At 44.4% G+C, this 20,374-nt stretch overlaps 1 protein-coding gene across 3 annotated transcripts in view; it reads right to left on the bottom strand.

Moving 5' to 3' along the window:
- The window catches only part of SHANK2 (SH3 and multiple ankyrin repeat domains 2), a 383,933-nt gene that overhangs the window by 179,811 nt on the left and 183,748 nt on the right, over positions 1-20,374 (bottom strand). For all 3 annotated transcript variants that reach the window (XM_056850898.1, XM_056850895.1, XM_056850897.1), the window contains one exon: positions 514-596. In XM_056850898.1, the coding sequence (XP_056706876.1) occupies positions 514-596 (83 nt within the window). The remainder of the gene's footprint in view (positions 1-513; positions 597-20,374) is intronic.

Genomic DNA, 20,374 nt, shown 5'->3' with positions numbered 1-20,374 from the left:
TCAAACAGAACACATATTGAAGGCCATTCAACATACATGCAGCTTCTGAAGGTATAAAACGATCAGTTTTCATACGAAAACTGCAGCAGTTTCCATTAACAAGCCACAAACCTATTTCAAGCAAGACACCAACACGCCTCGTCTCTCGGCAACTGATTTTAATAGATTAATACTTCCAATGCAACATTTGAAAATGTGATTTTTTCAGCCAGGATGCTTACAGTTTGGCTAAACTGTGCATAGGAAATTTCCAAGCAACTACCCTTTTAGAATTACTGTACAGACCTGTTCTGTTTTTCAACATTAAAACATATACACTCACACAGAAACACACACACACCCTCAAAACTGCTCAATCAGAAACCAGTAAAATCCATGTCAGTACTGCTGCACAGAGAGCACTGTTGTCTAGCAACCAAATGCATCAAGCATAATTCCTGTTTATTTTCAGAATGCATCCCATTTTTTACATAGGCATTCACCCAATCGCACAGACATATAAAATCCACATACCTTTGGCCCCTCTGAGCACAAACCCAAATCCTTCATTGTCTTTTTTCTGCAGGACCACTGCCTTTTCTTCTATGATGCAGTCACTGTAGAGAGAATTCCGAGGATAGCGACCATTATTACATCCCTTCATCACCACTGTAGTAGCTGCTCCTCCAGTGTGCAGGTTCATCATCATCACAGCCCGTTAATCAAATAATATTGCGGTAACCAAACATCGGAAAAAGATAACAGCAAAAAAGAGAAGGAGGAAGGAGACAAAGACAAGGCTTAATGGCAAGGGAGAACATGACAGGGCAACTTAACGGAGGGAATAATGCAGAGAAAGCAGAGGGAGAAACCATGCATGGTGGTAGCTGAACAAACGTGTGATCATGTCATCTGTGTGCTAGCTAGGAGTCTGAAAAGAAAAGAAAGTGAACTGAAAGACAGTAGCATGAATAAACTCCTCAATCGTGGATATACCAGATGCATTTTCTGGCGAAGCCAAAATGAAACCAGCCAGAAGAAAAATGAGGCAGCATTTTTGAGATGTAAAAGTTAAGATTCTGTTTGCCGTGTGAAGTAGCTAAAAGGCACAAATATATTCAGGAGCTATGCCTTGCATCAAAAGTCCTTTTTCAATCCTATCGAGTGTTGCATGCTGCAAGGATCCCACATGACCATCTGACAGCCTACAATGCTAACAACGTGCAGCTGCCTTGGCGTCATCAGCACAAATTTTCACAGCATCAAGAATCTGCATAATTTAAATAGTAACAAGGCATGGATGTTCATGAGCACCTTTTCCCATGAAAAAAAATGATTGTGCCTTCCTGAAAGCTAGCTCCATGAAATGCTAATGAGCAGGTTGCTTTAAAATACAGACACTGGATTCTAATTTTTTTTTTTTACAGGCAGTCTCTTAAAATATCTGTGACAGTGACTCTTGCCTTGAGGATTTCTGTGTTCTAAAATCCAGTTATTCATAGAAGAGATCTAGTTTAAGTTTTAACTGGCATGGTAAATTATGACAGAAACATTTCCCAGCTGCTTTTTTCATTTTTTAAATTATGTACATCAAATACAATTATAGTTGTACATTTAATTGGAAAGACGTTTTAAAAACTCATTACTGTACAGCTCTCCAGCACAAAATAGTTTCTGTTGCATACTAAGGCATATTCTTTTTATAGTCAGGAACTGATACAAAATATGGTGGTGAAGTAGCATGAAACTATTGCTTTAGTAATAATGGAAAGCAAGTCAGGTATGCAATTACCGCAGAAATTCAAGAAAATACTGGAATCCATCCTGTAAGGACATTGAATGCCATTAGTGCTCATAGAACTAATCACCTAAAGCTGCAATCCTGCACCCATTCACACACCCTTGTTTTAAATACTGGTGTAAGATGAATGAAAAGGGGGTAAGGAATAATGGATCTTTCCCAAACATTCAACGACTGGACCAAAAATAGCCAGTACCCTTTGCCAGAAATCCAGGCAGCAGTTGGCAATTATAACAGGACTTTCTCTGAGAGAGAAAAGGGGCTAGTTGCCAGAAACTGTTGGTCTCTGGCTGGTAGATAGGGCCAGACTTTCCTGCCTCTCATTCCTGATTGGTGTCAATGAGATTTTAGTGCAATTGGATTTAAACTGGCCTTGTGAAGTGTTGGAAAGAAAAGTGTTAAGGTTCTCTCTTTCCATCCCCCCTTTTCTTCCCCATCCCCTGCTCCAGTATAAATCCCATAGGTGTTTAGGTAGTGAATTTTTTAAATCCCACTATTCCTCAGGGTGACTTACACAGTTACTTACACAGTTCTCCCCTTTTATCCTCAGAGCAACCCTGCGAAGTAGGCTAGTCTGAGACAATATGATTGACCCAATCGCCTCAGTCCTCCCAGCCAGATCCCCTCACCAGCACATGGACCTACAAGAAGGCAGGGACACTCCAACTCCCATTAGGCAGGATTTTATAATTCTTCAGTATGGCTGCCACCCCCCTTGGTTATTTCATGCACCCCCTGCTGGAGGCCCAGAGATACAGCAGCTCAGAGGTACACTTTGTAGTGTTAGGGGAGAGGCCTCGGGCATGTGAGGAATCCTGGCAATGCTTCTTAACAAAACAGCTTTATTACTACCAGGCACAGATCAAAGAGTACTATACTAATATGTACTAAGTACTAATATGCAGGCTACCAGTACTAATATGCAGGCTACCAAAGTAGCAGAACATGGAAAAGATTACTAGCTAAGTGTAACTTATAGTTCTTGAGTATCTGACCCAGCTGGAGGCTAGCTGTTGGGTGTGTGATTCTGCCTTTCACATTCCACACTCCACCTTCTCTAACAGGTGAACACGACCCCACTCTCTTTCTTTGCCACATGCTCTGTACACAAAGGGACATCTCCTTTTCAGCCCCCCCCCCACATATGCTCAGAGGGCATTAACCAATCTGGATGCCAGGTTCTGGAGCCCAAGCCCGCCAGAACCAGGTCTCTCCAATAGAGAGGTGTTAACACAATCAAAGAGAAGCCATGTTTTCTCTCTGGGTTGTAAGACCAATTCTATCCGGTGATATGAAGCTGTTCCTAGGATTTGCCAGGATTTGGGGCTCCATCTTGCTAGTCCATCTTCATAACTATAAAGTTCTATCTGGCTATCTGACTGTCATCCACAACAATGTCATATTGGCAACTCACACAAATAACTGGTCCTACACATTGTGCAGCTCACACTCTTGATCTGGTGTTTTGTTCTGGGTGGATGAATGCGATCAGAAGGTGAAAGATTTTATGATGTTTCCATCATGAACAGATCTCTATTTGCTCAGGTTTAGACTTACAGGGATACCAAGACAGTACAGGGGTGAAGGATCTATTAAAATGATCTGCCCCCAGAACTAGATAGATCTGAATGTCTTTCTGGCAGCTCAAGGGGATTTTCCTGTTGATATGGCTGGTGCTTCTGTCAATGCCCTGGTTGAGCTCTGGAATGAGAAAATGACCCAGGTGGTAACACAATTGTTCCCAGGCATCTTCTCTCAAGTGTTAGAGCCCAGGTAGCCATTGGTTTACTGAGGGGCTATGAGTAGGGTTGCCAGCCTCCAGGTGGTGGCTGGAGATCTCCCATTATTACAACTGATCTCCAGGCGACAGAGATCAGTTCACTTAGAGAAAAGGGTCCCTTTGGAAGGTGAACTCCATGGAATTACACCCCACTGAAGTTCCCCTTCCTCAAACCCTGCCCTCCTCAGGCTCTACCCCCAAAATCTCCTGGTATTTCCCAAACCAGAGCTGGGAGCCCTAGCAGTGGGCAATGAAAAGGCAAGAAAGTCGGCTAAAGCAATAGTGGAAGAAGACTCAGGACAAATCCAATCAGAAATGGGCGAAAGCTCTTTTTAAGCACGCTCCATGGCAAGGATGGTGGCAAAAAACAACCCTTTCCCACCACCATTGCATATGCAAAGTGTAAGACTGAGATGTTCCGCCAGGCCTATGGTTGAGGACAGCAACAGTTTCCATCTTAGCTGGCCTCCCACCCCGCTTCTTTATCTGCTTGTCTCACTGAGACATTAATTGGGGATTCTCCCTGCTTTCCCCCTGGATCCGTCATGGTCCTGTGCACTGACAAATAAGTGCCATTTGATTTGATTTGTTTTCATTCTTGGAATTTTATTGCTAGATATTTGAATCTGAATTTTAATTGTACGCCGTTGTGTTTATGTATTATCCCGTATTGATATCAGCCGCTCTGAGCCTGGCTTTGGCCGAGATAGAGAGCGGGATTCAAGTTTAATCAACAACAACAACAATAATAAACTAGTGGAGCTTTTCTCAAAGGTCAGATCGGGCCTGCAAGAGGAGGTGCACTGCTTAGTGGCCTGCTGTGACATTTGCCTCAACACTTTGCAGATAAAATCTTTTGCATCCAGTTCCTACTTAGACTCCACATTAGCAGTGACATGGTCAGATGATGCCAGGGTGCTGACTTGTCCAGCTGCCTGAGATACTTTTCAGTTTATTCAGTTTGAGGATGTGGACGGGATCCTTCAAAGTTTGAGGCCTATCACCTGCTTGTATGAACTCTGCTATTCTTGGCTACTTAAATCTGCCATGGGAGGTGAAGGCTGACTGGTCCAAGAGGTAGTGAACGCCTCCTTTAGAGAAGGGGTGGTTGCCCGAGCCTTGAAACAGGCTGTGGTGCATTCACTTATAAAGATGCCTACTCTGGACCCAGGAGATCTCAATAACTATCGGCCAGTCTCCATTGTCCCATTCATGAGTAAGGTGAATGGGTTGTGGCATCAAGCCTTCTTGGATGAAATGGATTGTTTGGATCTTTTCCAATCTGATTTTAGGCCTAGGGATGGGACTGAAACAATCCTGGTTGCCCTGATGGATGACCTGTGCTGGGAGATAAGACAGAGGGGGTACAACTCTATTGATTCTCCTGGACCTCTCAGAGGGTTTTGATAGCACTGATCATAGTATCCTTCTTGCTTTTGGGGGGCTGAAAATGGAAGGCGCAGTATCCCAGTGCTTCTGGTCCTACCAGGGGGATAGCTTTCAGGAGATGGTGCTTTGGGACTGCTGCTCACTTCTGTGGCCTTTGGTGTGTGTGGTCCTTTGCTCTTTAACATCTACATGAAACTGCTGGGTGAGGTCATCTGGAGATTTGGACTGGGTTATCATCAACATGTGAATGACACTCAGCTCTATCTCACACTTCCAGCTGATCCAAGGGAGCCCGTGGAAACCCTGAACAGGCAGTCTGGAGGCAGTTCTGGAGTGGATGTGGGCTAATAAGCTTAAGGTTGAAGTTCTACCAGTGAGTGGAAGGCCTAACCCAGAATTTAAGGTGTTGCCTGTTCTGGATGGGGTTGCACTTCCCTGGAAGGAATGAGAGCACAAAATTTTCATGAATAAGGTCCATGATTCAATTCTTATAACTAACTTAGAAGACTTTAAGATCATTCCACTTCCCTTAGATTGAGGACTAAGGTCTAGTTTTAAGGGAGCAGGAAATATTCTGGTCTTAAGGGAGGAGGAGAATAGAAGGGGAGCCTTCCAAAACATGCTTTCTCTTCCTCCCTCTGATTGCAATGAACCCTGAACTACTCTTTACAATGACAGCATGACCCTACCTAGTTCACTCAACTGTCTCATAGAGAATTCAGACCTTGGGCTGCACATAGGACTTCTCTCAGTTCAATCAAGCTGTACGGACAAAAAAGGATCATATAATTCATCACTTTCTGTTCCTCAATATTAAAAAAAATCATGACTCAGGCAGCAGAAAAAAAACTAGGTCCACAATAGGGGCTCTGGCGGGGGGGACACCTTGATTTAAATGTGTTTGTATGGCATTCAAGACTAGGACCATATGCTGTATTTGTGCCAATGCTGCAATGAAGTATCAAAGCGGGGGGGGGGAGTATTGGTAACATGTTAAATCCTAAACTGTGTGTGTGTGCTAGGGTTGCCAACTCTGGCTTGGGAAATTCCTGGAGATTTTGGGAAGGAACCTGGGGAGTTTGGGGGAGAGGAGGGAGCTCAGAGGGGATATGATTCCATAATTGTCCTCCAAAATTGCCATTTCCTCCAGGGGAACTACTCTTTGTAATCAGGAGATCAGCTGTAATTCCAGGAGAATACTAGGCCCCACCTGGAAGATGGCATCCCTAGTTTGTGTAATTCAATTACTTAGTCACATCACATTAGGTTTTAATTGAGAGTGCTACATTAGAGATGCTAAAGAATGAAGTATGTAAATCCCCCCCAATGTTGTCAGCAGATGAATTAAAAACAACAACAATTAGAAAATCACACATAGTCCCATAGAAGCTTTGAAACTGAACTACAAGGCTTGTTGTAGGAGAAGCAAAGGATATGAATGACAACACCGAAGTCCATTAACTTCTTCCAAAATACTGTCTGGCTAACCATTTGTGAATTATTTGGTATGGATTTTCAGTGACCTCCTCTGCAGCAACAGGAGACTAGAATTAAAGTATAATCCTATGTGATTCATATACAGAATGTTAAACTGAAGGTTGCAGTTGAGTAAGACCTAAGGTGATTCCTGGAGTAAATAATGTAACATGAAGGACAGGATCTGCCGCTGTTGGGCTGGGGACAGGTGTCTATTTATAGCCCCCTCCACGAGCAGAGGAATGAGTGGATGATCCTAGTAATTAACAACTTCAAGATTAATACAGACCCTGCACTTGATTGCTTGCATTTCCCTGGACGCTGATCATCCAGCTGTGCAGACTGCCGCTATAAAACATGCAACACAGAAATAATTCAGGGCAGAAATTTAAATTATCTGGTGCTGGATACCAATAGTGCATTTGGTCCTGCATGCCCCTCCCCCATACAAATACACACAAACACACACACACACACACACACAGTCCCCAGTGTAAAATGAATATAAAAGCATGAGCGGTTAAAGAAGCTTTGGAGGCTTCATTGCGACTAGGAAGCCATAAATAGTTTCAGATTGCAATGTGAGGATGTTTTGAGACATCGCTGCCAGCCCTCACGGCAACCTGGGTCCATTTGACCTGAGTTGCTGCCAACACAGCAGCATAGGATGAGCTGGTGAAAACAGCAATCCCGTCTTGTATCAGCCTATTCCTTTTTATAGACCACAGCTGACCTGGAAACAAGCTTGGTCAGCTGGAGCTGATAGAGAAGAAGAGACTGACGTGCTAAGCAGTAATATTTATACGTGTTGTCCGTCCCTGTCGTCGTCCCCCCCCCCCCACCATCCTATGTTAACAGCAACACAAGCAAGCGGGATCCATGTTGCTATGGGTGCTCTGAAGAAAATCTAAAAACACTGTGAATAAAATTAGCAACGTATGCATTGGTCTATCTAATATCACAAAAAACACATCTTCTTTATCTTATACACATGACGGGGAAGGAAAAAGGAGAGCATACAGCAATTCTACTATGCATATTTTTCAAAATGCTGTGTCTTTTAAGACTATTGCCATATCTAAAAAAAAATACAAAAGCATTACTGAAAGTGAGGAAGGGAAGGAGGGCAGCTGCGGTTTATTTTATAGCATGCACTACCTGCATGATTTTACATGCATTTTAGGAACAACTTTCATGTGACCTTCACTTTGACATCTCTGAACACAAAAAATAGCATTTAATTTTTGCATATAAAATCCCCTCACCAAAATGTTATTGTAGACTTCAAGAGGAGAACAGGGACAAATCATAACTGCAACAGCATTTTATTTTTCCAAAATACACATAAATCAATAGATTCAGGCAGGCAGTTGTGTTAGTCTGTAGTAATAGAACAGAATAAAATAGAACAAGTCAGGCCCCCGTGAAACTCGCAGGGGAGGGGGAGGTGGCATCCTCCCTGCACACCCTCCAGCCCAGCTGCAACAGGGCTCCACCACCACTGCCGTGGATGGGCCCAGAGTGGCTCCCAGGTGCTGCCACTGCCACAGAGGGGCTTGCCAGTGGATCCCGGGCTCTGTCCCTGCTGTGGACAGGTCCGGAGCAGCCCCTGGGCTCTGCTGTTGCACCAGCGCAGCGGCTGCGCACCTTGTGCTCCACTGGGCCAGTTGGGGCCAGAGGTAGGCACTCCATGCTGGGCTAATGGAGGATGAAGGCAGCTGTGAAAGGTAGGTGCATTTCTGCGCGTGTGCAGTGAACACTTTTTTTAAATTCTGGGAGGAATATAACCCCCCGGGTTTGTTTTAGTTTTCATATTTTTCTGCAAAATTTATATATTTATAAATATAGCATACAATAGAACAGAACAAGCAGGCGACCTGCAAGGACTGTGGAGAGCATTGCATTTCTCTCTCTCCCACTATTTCCTCTTTCCCTTCCCTGAAAGCCCCCATGTCCTCTCCCCTTTCCATGCTTCCTTCTCTTCTTCCCACCAACCAACCAACCAACCAACCTAGCCTTTATTTATCCCCCATCTTCAGCTATATTATTTATTTACTTCATTCATACCGCACCTTTCTCCAAAATGGGGACCCAAAGCAGCTTACATTATTCTTCTCCCCTCCATTTTATCCTAACTACAACCTCATGAGGTAAGTTAGGCTGAGAATGTGTGACTGATCCCAGGGTCACCCATTGAGGTTCCATGGCAGAGTGGGAATTCAAACCTATATCATGCTGAACAGTAGCAAGTAGCTGGGCCTGGGTGAGTCATGGAAGTTGCGTGACAGCAAGTCACCTGGTGAATGATGCCTAATGAGTCCTCCCTCAAAGGCCACACTAGTCCTGGAAAGGGCCCTGCAGAAATCAAGACACTAGCAGTCTGGGCCATCTTAACGCATGGGCCCGATGGGCACTTGCCCTATGCTAATCTGTGTATGTTAAGTGACTTGCCATAAATAAATACTACTACACAGTAGTCTAGACTATACTAAACTATAAAATAATATTTGCTGCAATGTTATTGGGTTACAAATGGACATTGTGATTTGTCTCTGATTTAGTATCCCTGGGTTAGTATTGCAGTCACCTCTGCCATAGTGCCACCTCACTTGCAAGTAGGCCTATGTGTATGGATCTCGTGCTGTATAACGTAATTTAGTGTATATGTTACATCACTTAAACTTAGTTGACATTACTAACATTAGACCTACTGTAGGTACTGGAAGCACAGCAATGTTATTGTAGAACATGAAAATGGAGAAGAACATCGAAAGTGCATGACAGCATATTTGATAAGGCATAAAGAAACTGGAAGTGTAGATTCTTTATTACTTGAGCAACATTGCTCAGAGCAGGAATATTGGCATAAAGTATTGACACGTGTGGTTTCTGTAATTCGCTTTCTTGCCTCCAGAGGTTTGCCATTTGTGGAGAAAATCAGATTATTGGGTCAGCAAAAAATGGCAACTATTTAGATATACTAGAGCTGCTGAGTGTTTTTGACCCTTTCTTGGAAGAACGTCTCAAAATGTATGGAAATCCTGGAAAAGGGAATCAGTCATATTTATCTGCAAATATTTGTGAGGAATTTATTGAATTAATGGGACAACAGGTTCTTTGTACTATTCTTGAAGAAGTAAAAGAGTCAAAGTATTATTCAATAAGTGTAGTACCAGACATCTCACACACAGATCAACTGACATTTACTGTCCGTTATATTAAAGGCTGTAAGCCTGTGGAACATATCTTGACGTTCATCCCCATCTTTTCTCATGGAGCAAAGGATCTAACAGACACTGTTGTGGATTTTCTTAATGAGAACAACATTCCACTATCAAACTGCCGTGGTCAGTCATACGATAATGCCTCAAATGTGTCTGGATGATATACTGGATTGCAAACATGGATTCATCAACTCAATGAGTTTGCCATCTATGTCCCCTGTGATGGACACAGCCTGAACTTGGTGGGAGTAAAAGCAGCAGTGTTGTCTACAGACTGTAAAATTCTTTGACTTTGTTCAGCATCTGTATTCATTTTTTGCTGGTTCTTCTCATCACTGGAATGTATTGACATCATCTGTAGGAAAATATTTTGTGGTCAAGCGTCTGTCTGACACACGATGGTCAGCACAGTTTGATGCTGTTCGTGCTCTGTATGGGGGTTTCGAGAAAATAAAACCTGCACTGAATTCTCTATCAGCTGACAATGAACAGCAAGTGAATACAAGGCGAGAGGCAGAAGGATTGAGCAAAAAAAATGGAAAACCTGGAAACAATTTTTCTCACAATTCTTTGGAATGACATGCTAGAAAGAATGAACAAAACAAGCAAGGTCCTGCAATCAAAGGATGTGAACATCTTTGTTGCCACGAATCATTTTGAGTCTATGAAAACCTATCTTCTGGAAACTAGAGACAAATTTAGTGAATATGAATTCAAAACCAGGAGTATGTGTCCAGATACAGATTACAGCGATGGGAAAAAACGGGAACGAAAACGAAGTGTGCGTCTTAGTATATATGATGGATCAGAAGAGGTACTTCTCAGTAAAACTGAAAAGTTCAGGGTGGAAACTTTTCTCCCTATTCTGGACACTCTAATCTTTGAACTGACAAAACGTGCACAGGCTTATTCACAGATTGGAAATCTGTTTTCTTTCTTCAGTGAATTGAAAACCATTGCTTCTGATGCACCAAAGAAAAAGTGTGAATATCTGGCTAATATGTATCACAAAGACCTGAATTATGATGACCTTTTAAATGAATGTGAGCATCTCAAGCACTACGTGGCTCTTGATGAAAATTGTGAGACTCTCCCTGCACTGTACAGAAAAGTAATTTCGGACAATTTGAAATCTGTATCCTGACAAGAATGTGACCCTGTGAGTTCTGCTGGATCTATCAGTGGCCTTTGATACGATTGACAGGGGTCCCTAATGTGATTCCCGTGGGCACCATGGAGGTATGGGCTGTGGTTTCACCAATATGCTGATGATACCAGCTCTACCTTTCTTTTCTACCTAATTCCGAGGATGCTGTTGATGTTCTGAACCAGTGTTTTAAGTCAGTAATGGGCTGGATGAGGGTGCACAAGATGAAACTTAATCCTGACAAGACAGAGGTTCTCCGGGTTAGTAGAAAGGCAGACCAGGGACTTGAGAGACCTTCCTGGTCTTGGATGAGGTTATTACTCCCCTTGAAAAGCCAGGTTTGCAGCTTGGGGGTGCTGCTTGACACAGTGGTCACCTCAGAAAACCAGGTGGCTGCAGTGGCTCAACAGTGCTTTTGCCCAGCTCCAGCTAATGTGTCGGCTGCATCCGTTCCTGTGTCAGTCAGATCTAGTCACAGTGATCCATGTCTTAGATCCATCGAGACTGGACTACTGCAATATGCTCTGCTTGCAGCTACCCTTCAAGAGTGTTCGGAAGCTGCAACTACAGCAGAATGTGGCAGCTAGACTGCTGGTCACTGCCAGCTACTGGTAGCATATGACCCTGATACTATAGCAATTATACTGGTTACCAATCCGCTCCCGAGCCCAATTCAAGGTGCTGGTTTTGTCCTTTAAAGCCCTACATGGCTTGGTCCAGGGTATCTTCCATACATACCTATCCAGGGATTAAGATCACAGAAAAAGACCCTCCTAACTGTCCCACTGATCAAAGAGAAGGCCTTTCAGGTGGCAGCTCCATGATTATGGAGCAACCTCCCAAGGGAGGTGCGCCTGGCCCCCTCACTGTTGATCTTCAGCAGGCAGTTGAGGATAGCTTTATTTAGGACTGCTTTTGACTGCTTTCTCGTTTATTAGCAGTCCTCATTGGAGTTTTTAAATCTAAATTGTGACCTTCTAAGTGTATTATTATTATTATTTATATTGTTTTTAAGGTGTCTTTTATAATCATGTTATAAGCTGCCTTGAGTTCTGCAAGGGAAAAAATGCAACTAATAAATGTTTTAAGTAAATAAATTCTTTGTTAAAAGAGGAATTTCTCATTTCTCTTTGATTTGTCTTTGAATAAATCAGTATGTCTTTTTGTAACTTCAGTCCTTGCAGTTGTTTTATGTTACACACCACAGGGTGGTGCTCTAATATAAGTACAGGAGGATTTCAGAAGACATCGCCTGCCTCTGAGCATCAATAGAGGGAAATGCTGAAATTTTACAGAACCTCTCTTCTCATTGAATTTCTCTTTGATCAAAAGGGAAATGATTGGAAACTGGCTCCAAATCTCTAAAAGGAGGGAAAGAAATGGATTGTTGGATTTCAGGGAGAATTAAGAGAATTTCTCTGGACAACCCTAGTTGAAAGCAAGGCTGAAAGAGACCAAGGAAGTGTCTCATTCAGGAAAGTTTGAAGTTGGTGCATACCATGTGCTTCTCAAATAATTGGTTGGAGGTTATCTGTGTTTGGTTTCATAAGGATGCTTTCTTGATCTGGGATGTAATTGCTGCCTTCTCAAGAAGAGACTGCAATCAGTACCCTAACCAAGCAGACACAAGAATTCTAACTGTGGTACCTAGACCACCCCACCTGAGCGGCATGTGAGGTGAGGGAGGCACTGGTGCCCACCATGCCCCATGCCCCATGCAAAGTGTGGCAGGCTGCAGCATTGACCCATCCCACATGAGGTGAAGCAGGCTGAGGCAGCAGCACCGAAACTGTCCCACATGAAGTGAGAGAGGTAGCAGTGCCCAGCCCGCTCGAGCCCTGCTTGAGCCAAGGGAGGAGGCAGTGCCCAGCCTGCTGAAGTCCCATATGAGGCGAGGGAGGTGGTGGTATTTGGCCTTCCCCACTCAAGGCTGTGCCTGGCTCACCCAAGCCCAGCACAAGATGAGGCAAGGAAGGAGGCTCCGCCTGCCTTGACCCGTCCAAGCCCCATGCAAGACTGCTTACAGCCCACCTGAGCCCCATGAAAGACAAGGAAAATGGCACCCAGCCAATTGGCTAGGCAGACTGCTTCTTTCTTTCTCCCTCACCGTCTCATAGGGTTTTATGAAGATACAATGGAGGAGAAGAGAACGATGTAAGCTGCTTTGGGGACCCATTGGGGAGAAATGTGGGGCATAAATAAGAAATGTAACTAAAGATGCGGGGCAGATAATAATAGGGCTGTTGGTGAGTGAAAAGGAGAAAGGAAGCAAAGAAGGTGAAGATATGGGGACTGCCAGGACAAGGGAAAGAGGAAAGACTGTGGAGAAGGTGATACAGTGGAAAAAGAGGTGATGCTTGCAAGTCCTTGCAGGTTCTTCACTATGCAACTGGACTAGGCCTGGCAACCAGCACCACGCAACTGGGTCATAGTTTTCCCAGGCAGAGGTCAGGTAGAGAAGGCAGGAAGGGCAATAATGGTCGGTTTTGTTGATGGGTGGGAAGGAGAGAAGGAGGCAGAAACAAGTGATAAGCTATGGGGGCTCTAAGGGAAGGGATAGAGGAAATAGTGGAGGAAATACTGGGGGAGGGGGAAATGAGAAGCCCCCTGCAAGTCCTTGTGGGTTCCCACTGCTACAGCAACTGCCCTATGAGGAGCAGTTGAAACGCATAGGGCTGTTTAGCTTGGAAAGAAAGAAGTTAAGGGAAGACGTGATAGAAGTCTATAAAATTATGCATGGTATGGAGAGAGTGGACAGAGAGAACATTTTCTCCCTCTCTCATAATACTAGAAGGTGGGGTCATCTGCTGAAGCTGAACACATGAACACATGAAGCTGTCTTATACTGAATCAGACCCTTGGTCCATCAAAGTCAGTATTGTCTACTCAGAGGTGGCAGCGGCTCTCCAGGGTCTCAGGCAGAGGTCCTTCACATCACCTATGTGCCTGGTCCCTTTAACTGGAGATGCCGGGGATTGAACCTGGGACCTTCTGCATGCCAAGCAGATGCTCTACCACTGAGCCACGGCCCAGATTCAAAACTGATAAAATTTCTTCACGCAACACATAGTTAAATTGTGGAACTCCCTGCCCCAGGATGTGGTGATGGCTGTCAACTTGGAAGGCTTTAAGAGGGGAGTGGACATGTTCATGGAGGAGAGGGCTATTTATGGCTACTAGTAAAAATGGATACTAGTCATGATGCATACCTATTCTCTCCAGTATCAGAGGAGCTTGCCTATTATATTAGGTTGTTCCAAAGCACAGTTCCACCTGGTTGGCCACTGTGTGAACAGACCGCTAGACTTGACAGAACTTGGTCTGATCCAGCATGGCTTTTCTTATGTTCTTATGACTCTATAGTATTTGGTAAAACTTTCATTGTGGGGAAAGACTTGGGCTCGTACATCGCTCTGCAGTCATCAGACTACTGATGGTTCAGCAACAGTCTTTAATTTAAAAAAGTGCACAACAAGGAATAAAGTAGCCAAGCAATATAGAAAAAACATTGCAAAAAGTAAGAATAAAAACATCCTGAAGTAAAACCTCTGAGTGACCACCTCTTTCCACCAATAAACCTTCTTCCTCCTCTCCCTGCCATACACACACAACCTTTATTTTTAACATCTTAAATGCTGATTAATGCTGCATATATGTAGCCATCATCTTCCCTCACATTTTTGATAACATTATTTTTTCTTACATTTCTCTCCTTCCCATTAACTTGTCATTCCTGCAAATTCAGCGTTAGTCTTTTTGCCCACAAAGTGGCCATAAGCCAGAGATGTAAATTTTTAAAAATCTTGATACATTCTGGTAATTTTATATCAATCATACAGACTGAGAACAAGAGAGAGAGCTCGTGAGAGGGAGAGGGAGGGAGGGAGAGAGAGAGAATGGACCATACTGTGTGAGAAAAAGAATGTTCACTGGCTTTATGCTTTGTAGAGTGAGCCCCCGTAAAACAAAATTGTCTAAGTATACTTGTATTACTCAGACACATTGCACACATTGGGGATTCTTGGGCTTAAAAACACCCCCCTCCTTAGTAGTGTCACAGTCTAATTAATCACTTCTTTCGCAGTCTGTCAGTTTAGATGGAGGAAGAAGAAATAATTAATTGGATCATGAAGGATAAGGGGAGAAAGACGAGGAAGTAGGCAAATCCAAGCAACCATTGGGCTCGCTCAGGTACCTTCAAAACATGATTTCTGCCATTACATCCGAAGCAAGCTATTGTAGTAGATATGGTAGCTCCCACAGTTATACAAAATTCTCCTGATGCAAACTTCTCCCTGGAGTTAGTTGATCCAAAATTACCTCACAGTATTTCCTGAAGATAATCTTGGAATCTATTATTCTTATTAATTCTGGATTATTATTTCCAGAATTTGCACAGAACAAGTTTGCATCTTTTCTTTCCTGTAACTTAAGTTTAATTTTTTCTCAGTTGATATTACTGGTGTGTTCCAGTACAACAGTAGGGACCTTGTATCTTGTATCTAAAATATTCTATTACCAGAAAGCAATATTTTTTTGCTGTCAAGTCACATCTGACTTATAGAGACCCCTGGTGGGTTTTTCAAGTCAAGATATGTTCTGAGGTGGTTTGCCATTGCCTGCCTTTGTGTCATGCCCCTGGTATTCCTTGGAGGTCTCCCATCCAAATACTTGCCAGGGTTGACCCAGCTTAGCTTCTGAGATGTGATGAGATCAAGCTAACCTGGGCTACCCAGGTCAAGGCAAAAGCAAAATGCAAGGGCGCATAAGCAAATTCTGGAATTGATATGGGATAATTTCATGTCACTCAATGAATTATCCAAATATAGTTATCTGTCACCATATATTAACACCTCTCTCTCTCTCTCTCTCTCTCTCTCTCTCTCTCTCTCTCTCTCTCTCTCTCTCTCTCTCTCTCTCTCTCTCTCTCTCTCTCTCTCTCTCTCTCTCTCTCTCCTTTCTTTCTACCCTTAATTTTATCTGCAATACACATTGGGGTATTCTTCACGGAGATTTGCTGCTGTTTCAACGCTGATTTGAGTCGGAGTCAAATTTTGGTTATTCACTGGAGATCCGTATTTTCCCCCATTGAGCAAAATAAGCCGCATTAAAAAAGAGGCAATCCAAACCACTTTTGAGACTATCTTTCCTGTGGACATGTGTTTTGTTGCTCGGATGCCCATGAAAATTGTTTGCTTCGCTCCCCGGGACGTCTCCTTTCTCCTCCCCCAAGAACGGTGATTGGCTGGGGGAGTTTCGCGCTCGGACAAGAATACCGCCCCTTTTGCTGCCTGCCTAGAATCCTGGCACTTCTCTCCCTCCGTCCCCGCATTCCTTCCTCGCCCCTCGCCAGGGATGGGCCTTGGAGCTGTGGCCACACCTCCAAGCCCAGGGGGATGTCGGACGGACGGCTCCAGGGGGAGACCGGCGAAGCCACGCCATGTGCTCCTCGCGCGCTGGGGGTGGTGGTGGTGGCATCTCAGTCTAGGGCAGGTGGACCCATGGGGGGGATGTTCAAGGGAAGGGGATGTTGGCCCCTCTACCCCAGCGGGGAGGGGGGATTTTTGAGAATTCGGATGGGAAAAATGTGCATCCTGAGAGCGGAAAACCCAAGGCAAAACTCCCTCCCATCACTCTTCTGAAGAGTGGCGGCCAGCCTGCTCTTATCTCCCTCCTCTCTCTCGATGCACTGTGGCCGGATCATGGCCGGTGCGCAATCCAGGGGCCTTCTTTCCTCTCCCCCCCCCCGCCATGAACACTGGCTGGATCGGGGCTGGTGCGCAAGCTAGGAGCCCTCCTGTCTCTCACGATGCAATGTGGCCGGATCATGGCCGGCGCGCAATCCAGGGGCCTTCTTTCCTCTCCCCCCCCCCGCCATGCACACTGGCTGGATTGGGGCTGGTGCGCAAGCTAGGAGCCCTCCTGTCTCTCACAATGCAATGTGGCCGGATCATGGCCGGCGCGCAATCCAGGGGCTTTCTTTCCTCTCCCCCCCCCGCCATTCCCACTTTCAGCTAAACACTTCTCTGGGCACATGGATTCCCTGCCCCCCCCAATCCTGTCTATCATTAAAGGGCAATGGGTTCCACACCTATAGAAAATAGAGGGAAGCTTTGAGGAAAGCGCTGCCTTGCCCCCCCCCCCATTTTGGAATCTGACTGTTCCAAAAGCAGAACAGAGCGAGGGTGGAAGAAAAATGGAGGAGGCCAGAGGGACTGGTGCTTGTTTTTTGCGCTGGGGCTGGTGAACCGCACGAGGTAATCTGCTGGGCGGAGTTGGGGCGGAGCTGGGGGCAGGCATAAACAATGAGCCTGTTGGAAGGGGAGGCCTCCTGCAAAGGGGACAGACCAAACCGTTGTCAAATACAGCGTACTTTGTTCCCATGAAAAACCAAAACTACAGATAATTGATGGGGATAAATCACGGCCATGAAAAAAACATTTAAATCGTTTTTTTTTTAGTCCGTGGCAAAACAGAAGCAAAATCTACCATGAAAAATTTGCCATTCTAAAATCACCATCTATATTAAAAGTGGTAGTGTGAACTGAGTAGGAATCATTACACTTCATGTCTTTTTATATTTGGAATAATTTTACCAGAGCACTGATCATTAGCTACACTGATTCACATCCAAAATTATTACTTCCAGGGTAACTGGAACCATCTGAATTTTTGCATATGTATGAATTTGTGTGCAAGATTTAGAACCTTTGAACAGAACTGAATTCAATCTCTATGACCACTGCTCACAAAAACTGACAGAATAAAGGAGAATCAGAATATAAAATTACGCTAGAACTGATACTAACTCTTTCAGGCACAAAAGGAATCCTACTTTTGCTGATTGTCTACTTCTTAATGTATGCAAGGTGTTAGCTTTCATATGATCTCATGTTTCAGTTGCAGTGCTAATCAGCAACTATGCATATCATCGGTGGTTAAATCAATGTTCAGTCCCATATCAACTTCCATATATTCCAAAACTAAAACAAAACAATTGTTGGGCACCAAATATTGATTATTATAGCTTAGTTCTAAATATCATGCAGCTGGTAATGTGAACGCTTTTTTCTCTTAACAATTAGCCATTTGGAACAAAGTTCTTGAGTTTGAAAAGCCTGCAAAGCTTTGAAAGGGTTAACAGCATCACATTTGTCTGATTTTTTTTTTTTAATTGGCCACTACAATATTTCGCCTTTTTCTCAATTAGGCTTGCTAGGTTTTCCTCTATAGCAGGAGACCTCCTGGCAAACCTTCACTTCACCTGCCAGCCCTTGAAATGCTGGTGGAAGCAAAACCAGGGGGGGGGGGGATTGGGGACCACACTGGTGCTGGTACTCTGATGTCTCTTCCAGTAAAACATAGATGTGACATCACAGACACTCTACGGTTTTACTGGAAGTGATGTCAGAATGCTGGCATCCTACCCCCCTTTTTGCTCCCAGCTGTTGTTGGCTGCAGCCTGGCGACCCTATTCCCAATGCAAAGGTATCTTGTAAGGATGACATTTTTTAAAATCCACTTATCCATTTCTCACAACCACACTGGATGTTCTTGCTCAAGTGCAAAACATGCACTGTCTCTTCCGAAGTAATATTTATTTATTTCACATTTACATTTGTAGTGTGCTTCCTGGTTCACCCATGAAGTACTCCATGCATGAGCAGCTCCACAATGGGACAAATAATGCCCTCCCAGGCTGTTTCAGGTCAGGAAAAGAGCTCAAGAAGGAGACAGAAGCCCCTCCCCCCATACCACAGACCTGATCCAAACTGGGCCCCAGCTGTACATTAAAAATTAGTTCCCCACAGCTGTAGTGTGACTGTGGGGGGGACTTGGGTCCAGATTTTAAAAGATCACATTTAATCTGGCCCTTAATTAGGGTTGCCAGGTCCCTCTTTGCCACCGGCGAGAGGTTTTTGGGACGGAGCCTGAAGAGGGTGGTGTTTAGGGAGGGGAGGGACTTACATGCCATAGAGTCCAAATGCCAAAGCAGCCATTTTCTCCAGGAGAACTGATCTCTATTGGCTGGAGACCAGTTGCAATAGCAGGAGATCTCCAGCTAGTACCTGGAGGTTGGCAACCTTATTAATGACATTTCCCTAGGCTCAGGATTGAATTACTTGGGTAGGCTGAATGGAAAGGAATTAATTAGGTTATTAACCTAATGCCTTATCCTTAGGTTATTAACCAGCAAACCCAAGTCAATCAATCTTTGGTGCAAGAGGCTTGAAGGCTGAGGATAATAGGCTTTTAAGCAATATGCTCTTTGGAGCATTCCAGCATGTAAGCTACTGCCATGTGAGAGAGCCACACAGTCTCTAAGCAGATTTAGACCATGACGTTCCCCTCTCTCCTCTCCTTTGTATGGGGTCTAACGCTCACTCACTGCCAGGTACCCAACCAGTAGGTTCCTCAGTCCTAGGTCTGTCTGGCTAATAGGACCAAGGACATCTACCTGCTTTCTGTCAGTGTGTTCTTTGCTTGGCTTTGTTAGTGCCCCCTAATTCTGCTGGCTCCACTGACTGGTTGCCATATTTCTTGTTGCCAGTGTCTTCTACTTAGTGCATGGTCAGCTCTACATAATAATCATATTGCCTGTGTTTACATTCATTCAATCTGGGGAAGTCCTCAAGCTGGGGCAAGATGCAATAAGGTCCTAATTATATCCTAAATTTTTACTTGTGGCTTGGGGGTCTTTGATGACAATGTTGTGGACAGTAATTGACTGAAGGTTAAGAACTAATCTACAAACTTCTAGCAGCTCAATTCTACAGCTACTAAACAAATAAAACATGAGGCCACTTAGCCCATTTCAAATAGTCTTGATTATGAAAATGGAAAACAATTCACAGTGAACAAGACAGTCAGATTGCTTTGCTCCCATAGAAGACAATAATCAATTTCAGAAGTGTCATCTCATACTACTGAGTAGAGGATTTTCACTGTAAACGAAATGTATGGGGAAAGCATTTTGATATCATTAGGCATGTGGGAGGGTCAACTGCCTGCCAGCCATTGGCCTCAGAATGGGAAGAAGTAGGTTAATCAACGCTCAGGCCCTCCTCGACCTTTTGCCTTCTGCCCAGGATACAAGAGCTGAGAACTCATCAGCCACCTCAGCCAGTATTTTACATCTGGCCTGCCACAGTGTGTGTGCTCAGTGCTGCCTCCTTGTCTTCCCAAGGAAACTTGAATGTGGCCATCTACGGGTAGGGTTGCCCAAAACCAGGTAATAGCTGAAGATCTCCTACTATTACAACCAAACTCCAGCTGATAGAGATCAGATCACCTGGAGAAAATGGCCACTTTGGCAAATGGACTCTATGGCATTGAAGTCCCTCCCCTCCCCAAACCCTGCCCTCCTCAGGCTCCGCCCCCAAAACCTGCTGCTGGTGATGAAGAGGGACCTGGCAACCCTATCTACAGGCCAATCTCCATTCTCCCTGTGACCTGGTCCTACCTAGGCCTCTGTTGGGTAATTCCTGCCTCACCATGCCCCCTAAATGGGCAGGACACCTCTCTTTCTCTCTCCCCAGCCACTTCTTAGAGTTCTGTGCATGTTGTCTCATGAGGCC

This window comes from Euleptes europaea, chromosome 6 (assembly GCF_029931775.1).
Source record: "Euleptes europaea isolate rEulEur1 chromosome 6, rEulEur1.hap1, whole genome shotgun sequence".
Lineage (NCBI taxonomy): Eukaryota > Metazoa > Chordata > Lepidosauria > Squamata > Sphaerodactylidae > Euleptes > Euleptes europaea.
This window is presented reverse-complemented; position numbering and strand designations above follow the sequence as displayed.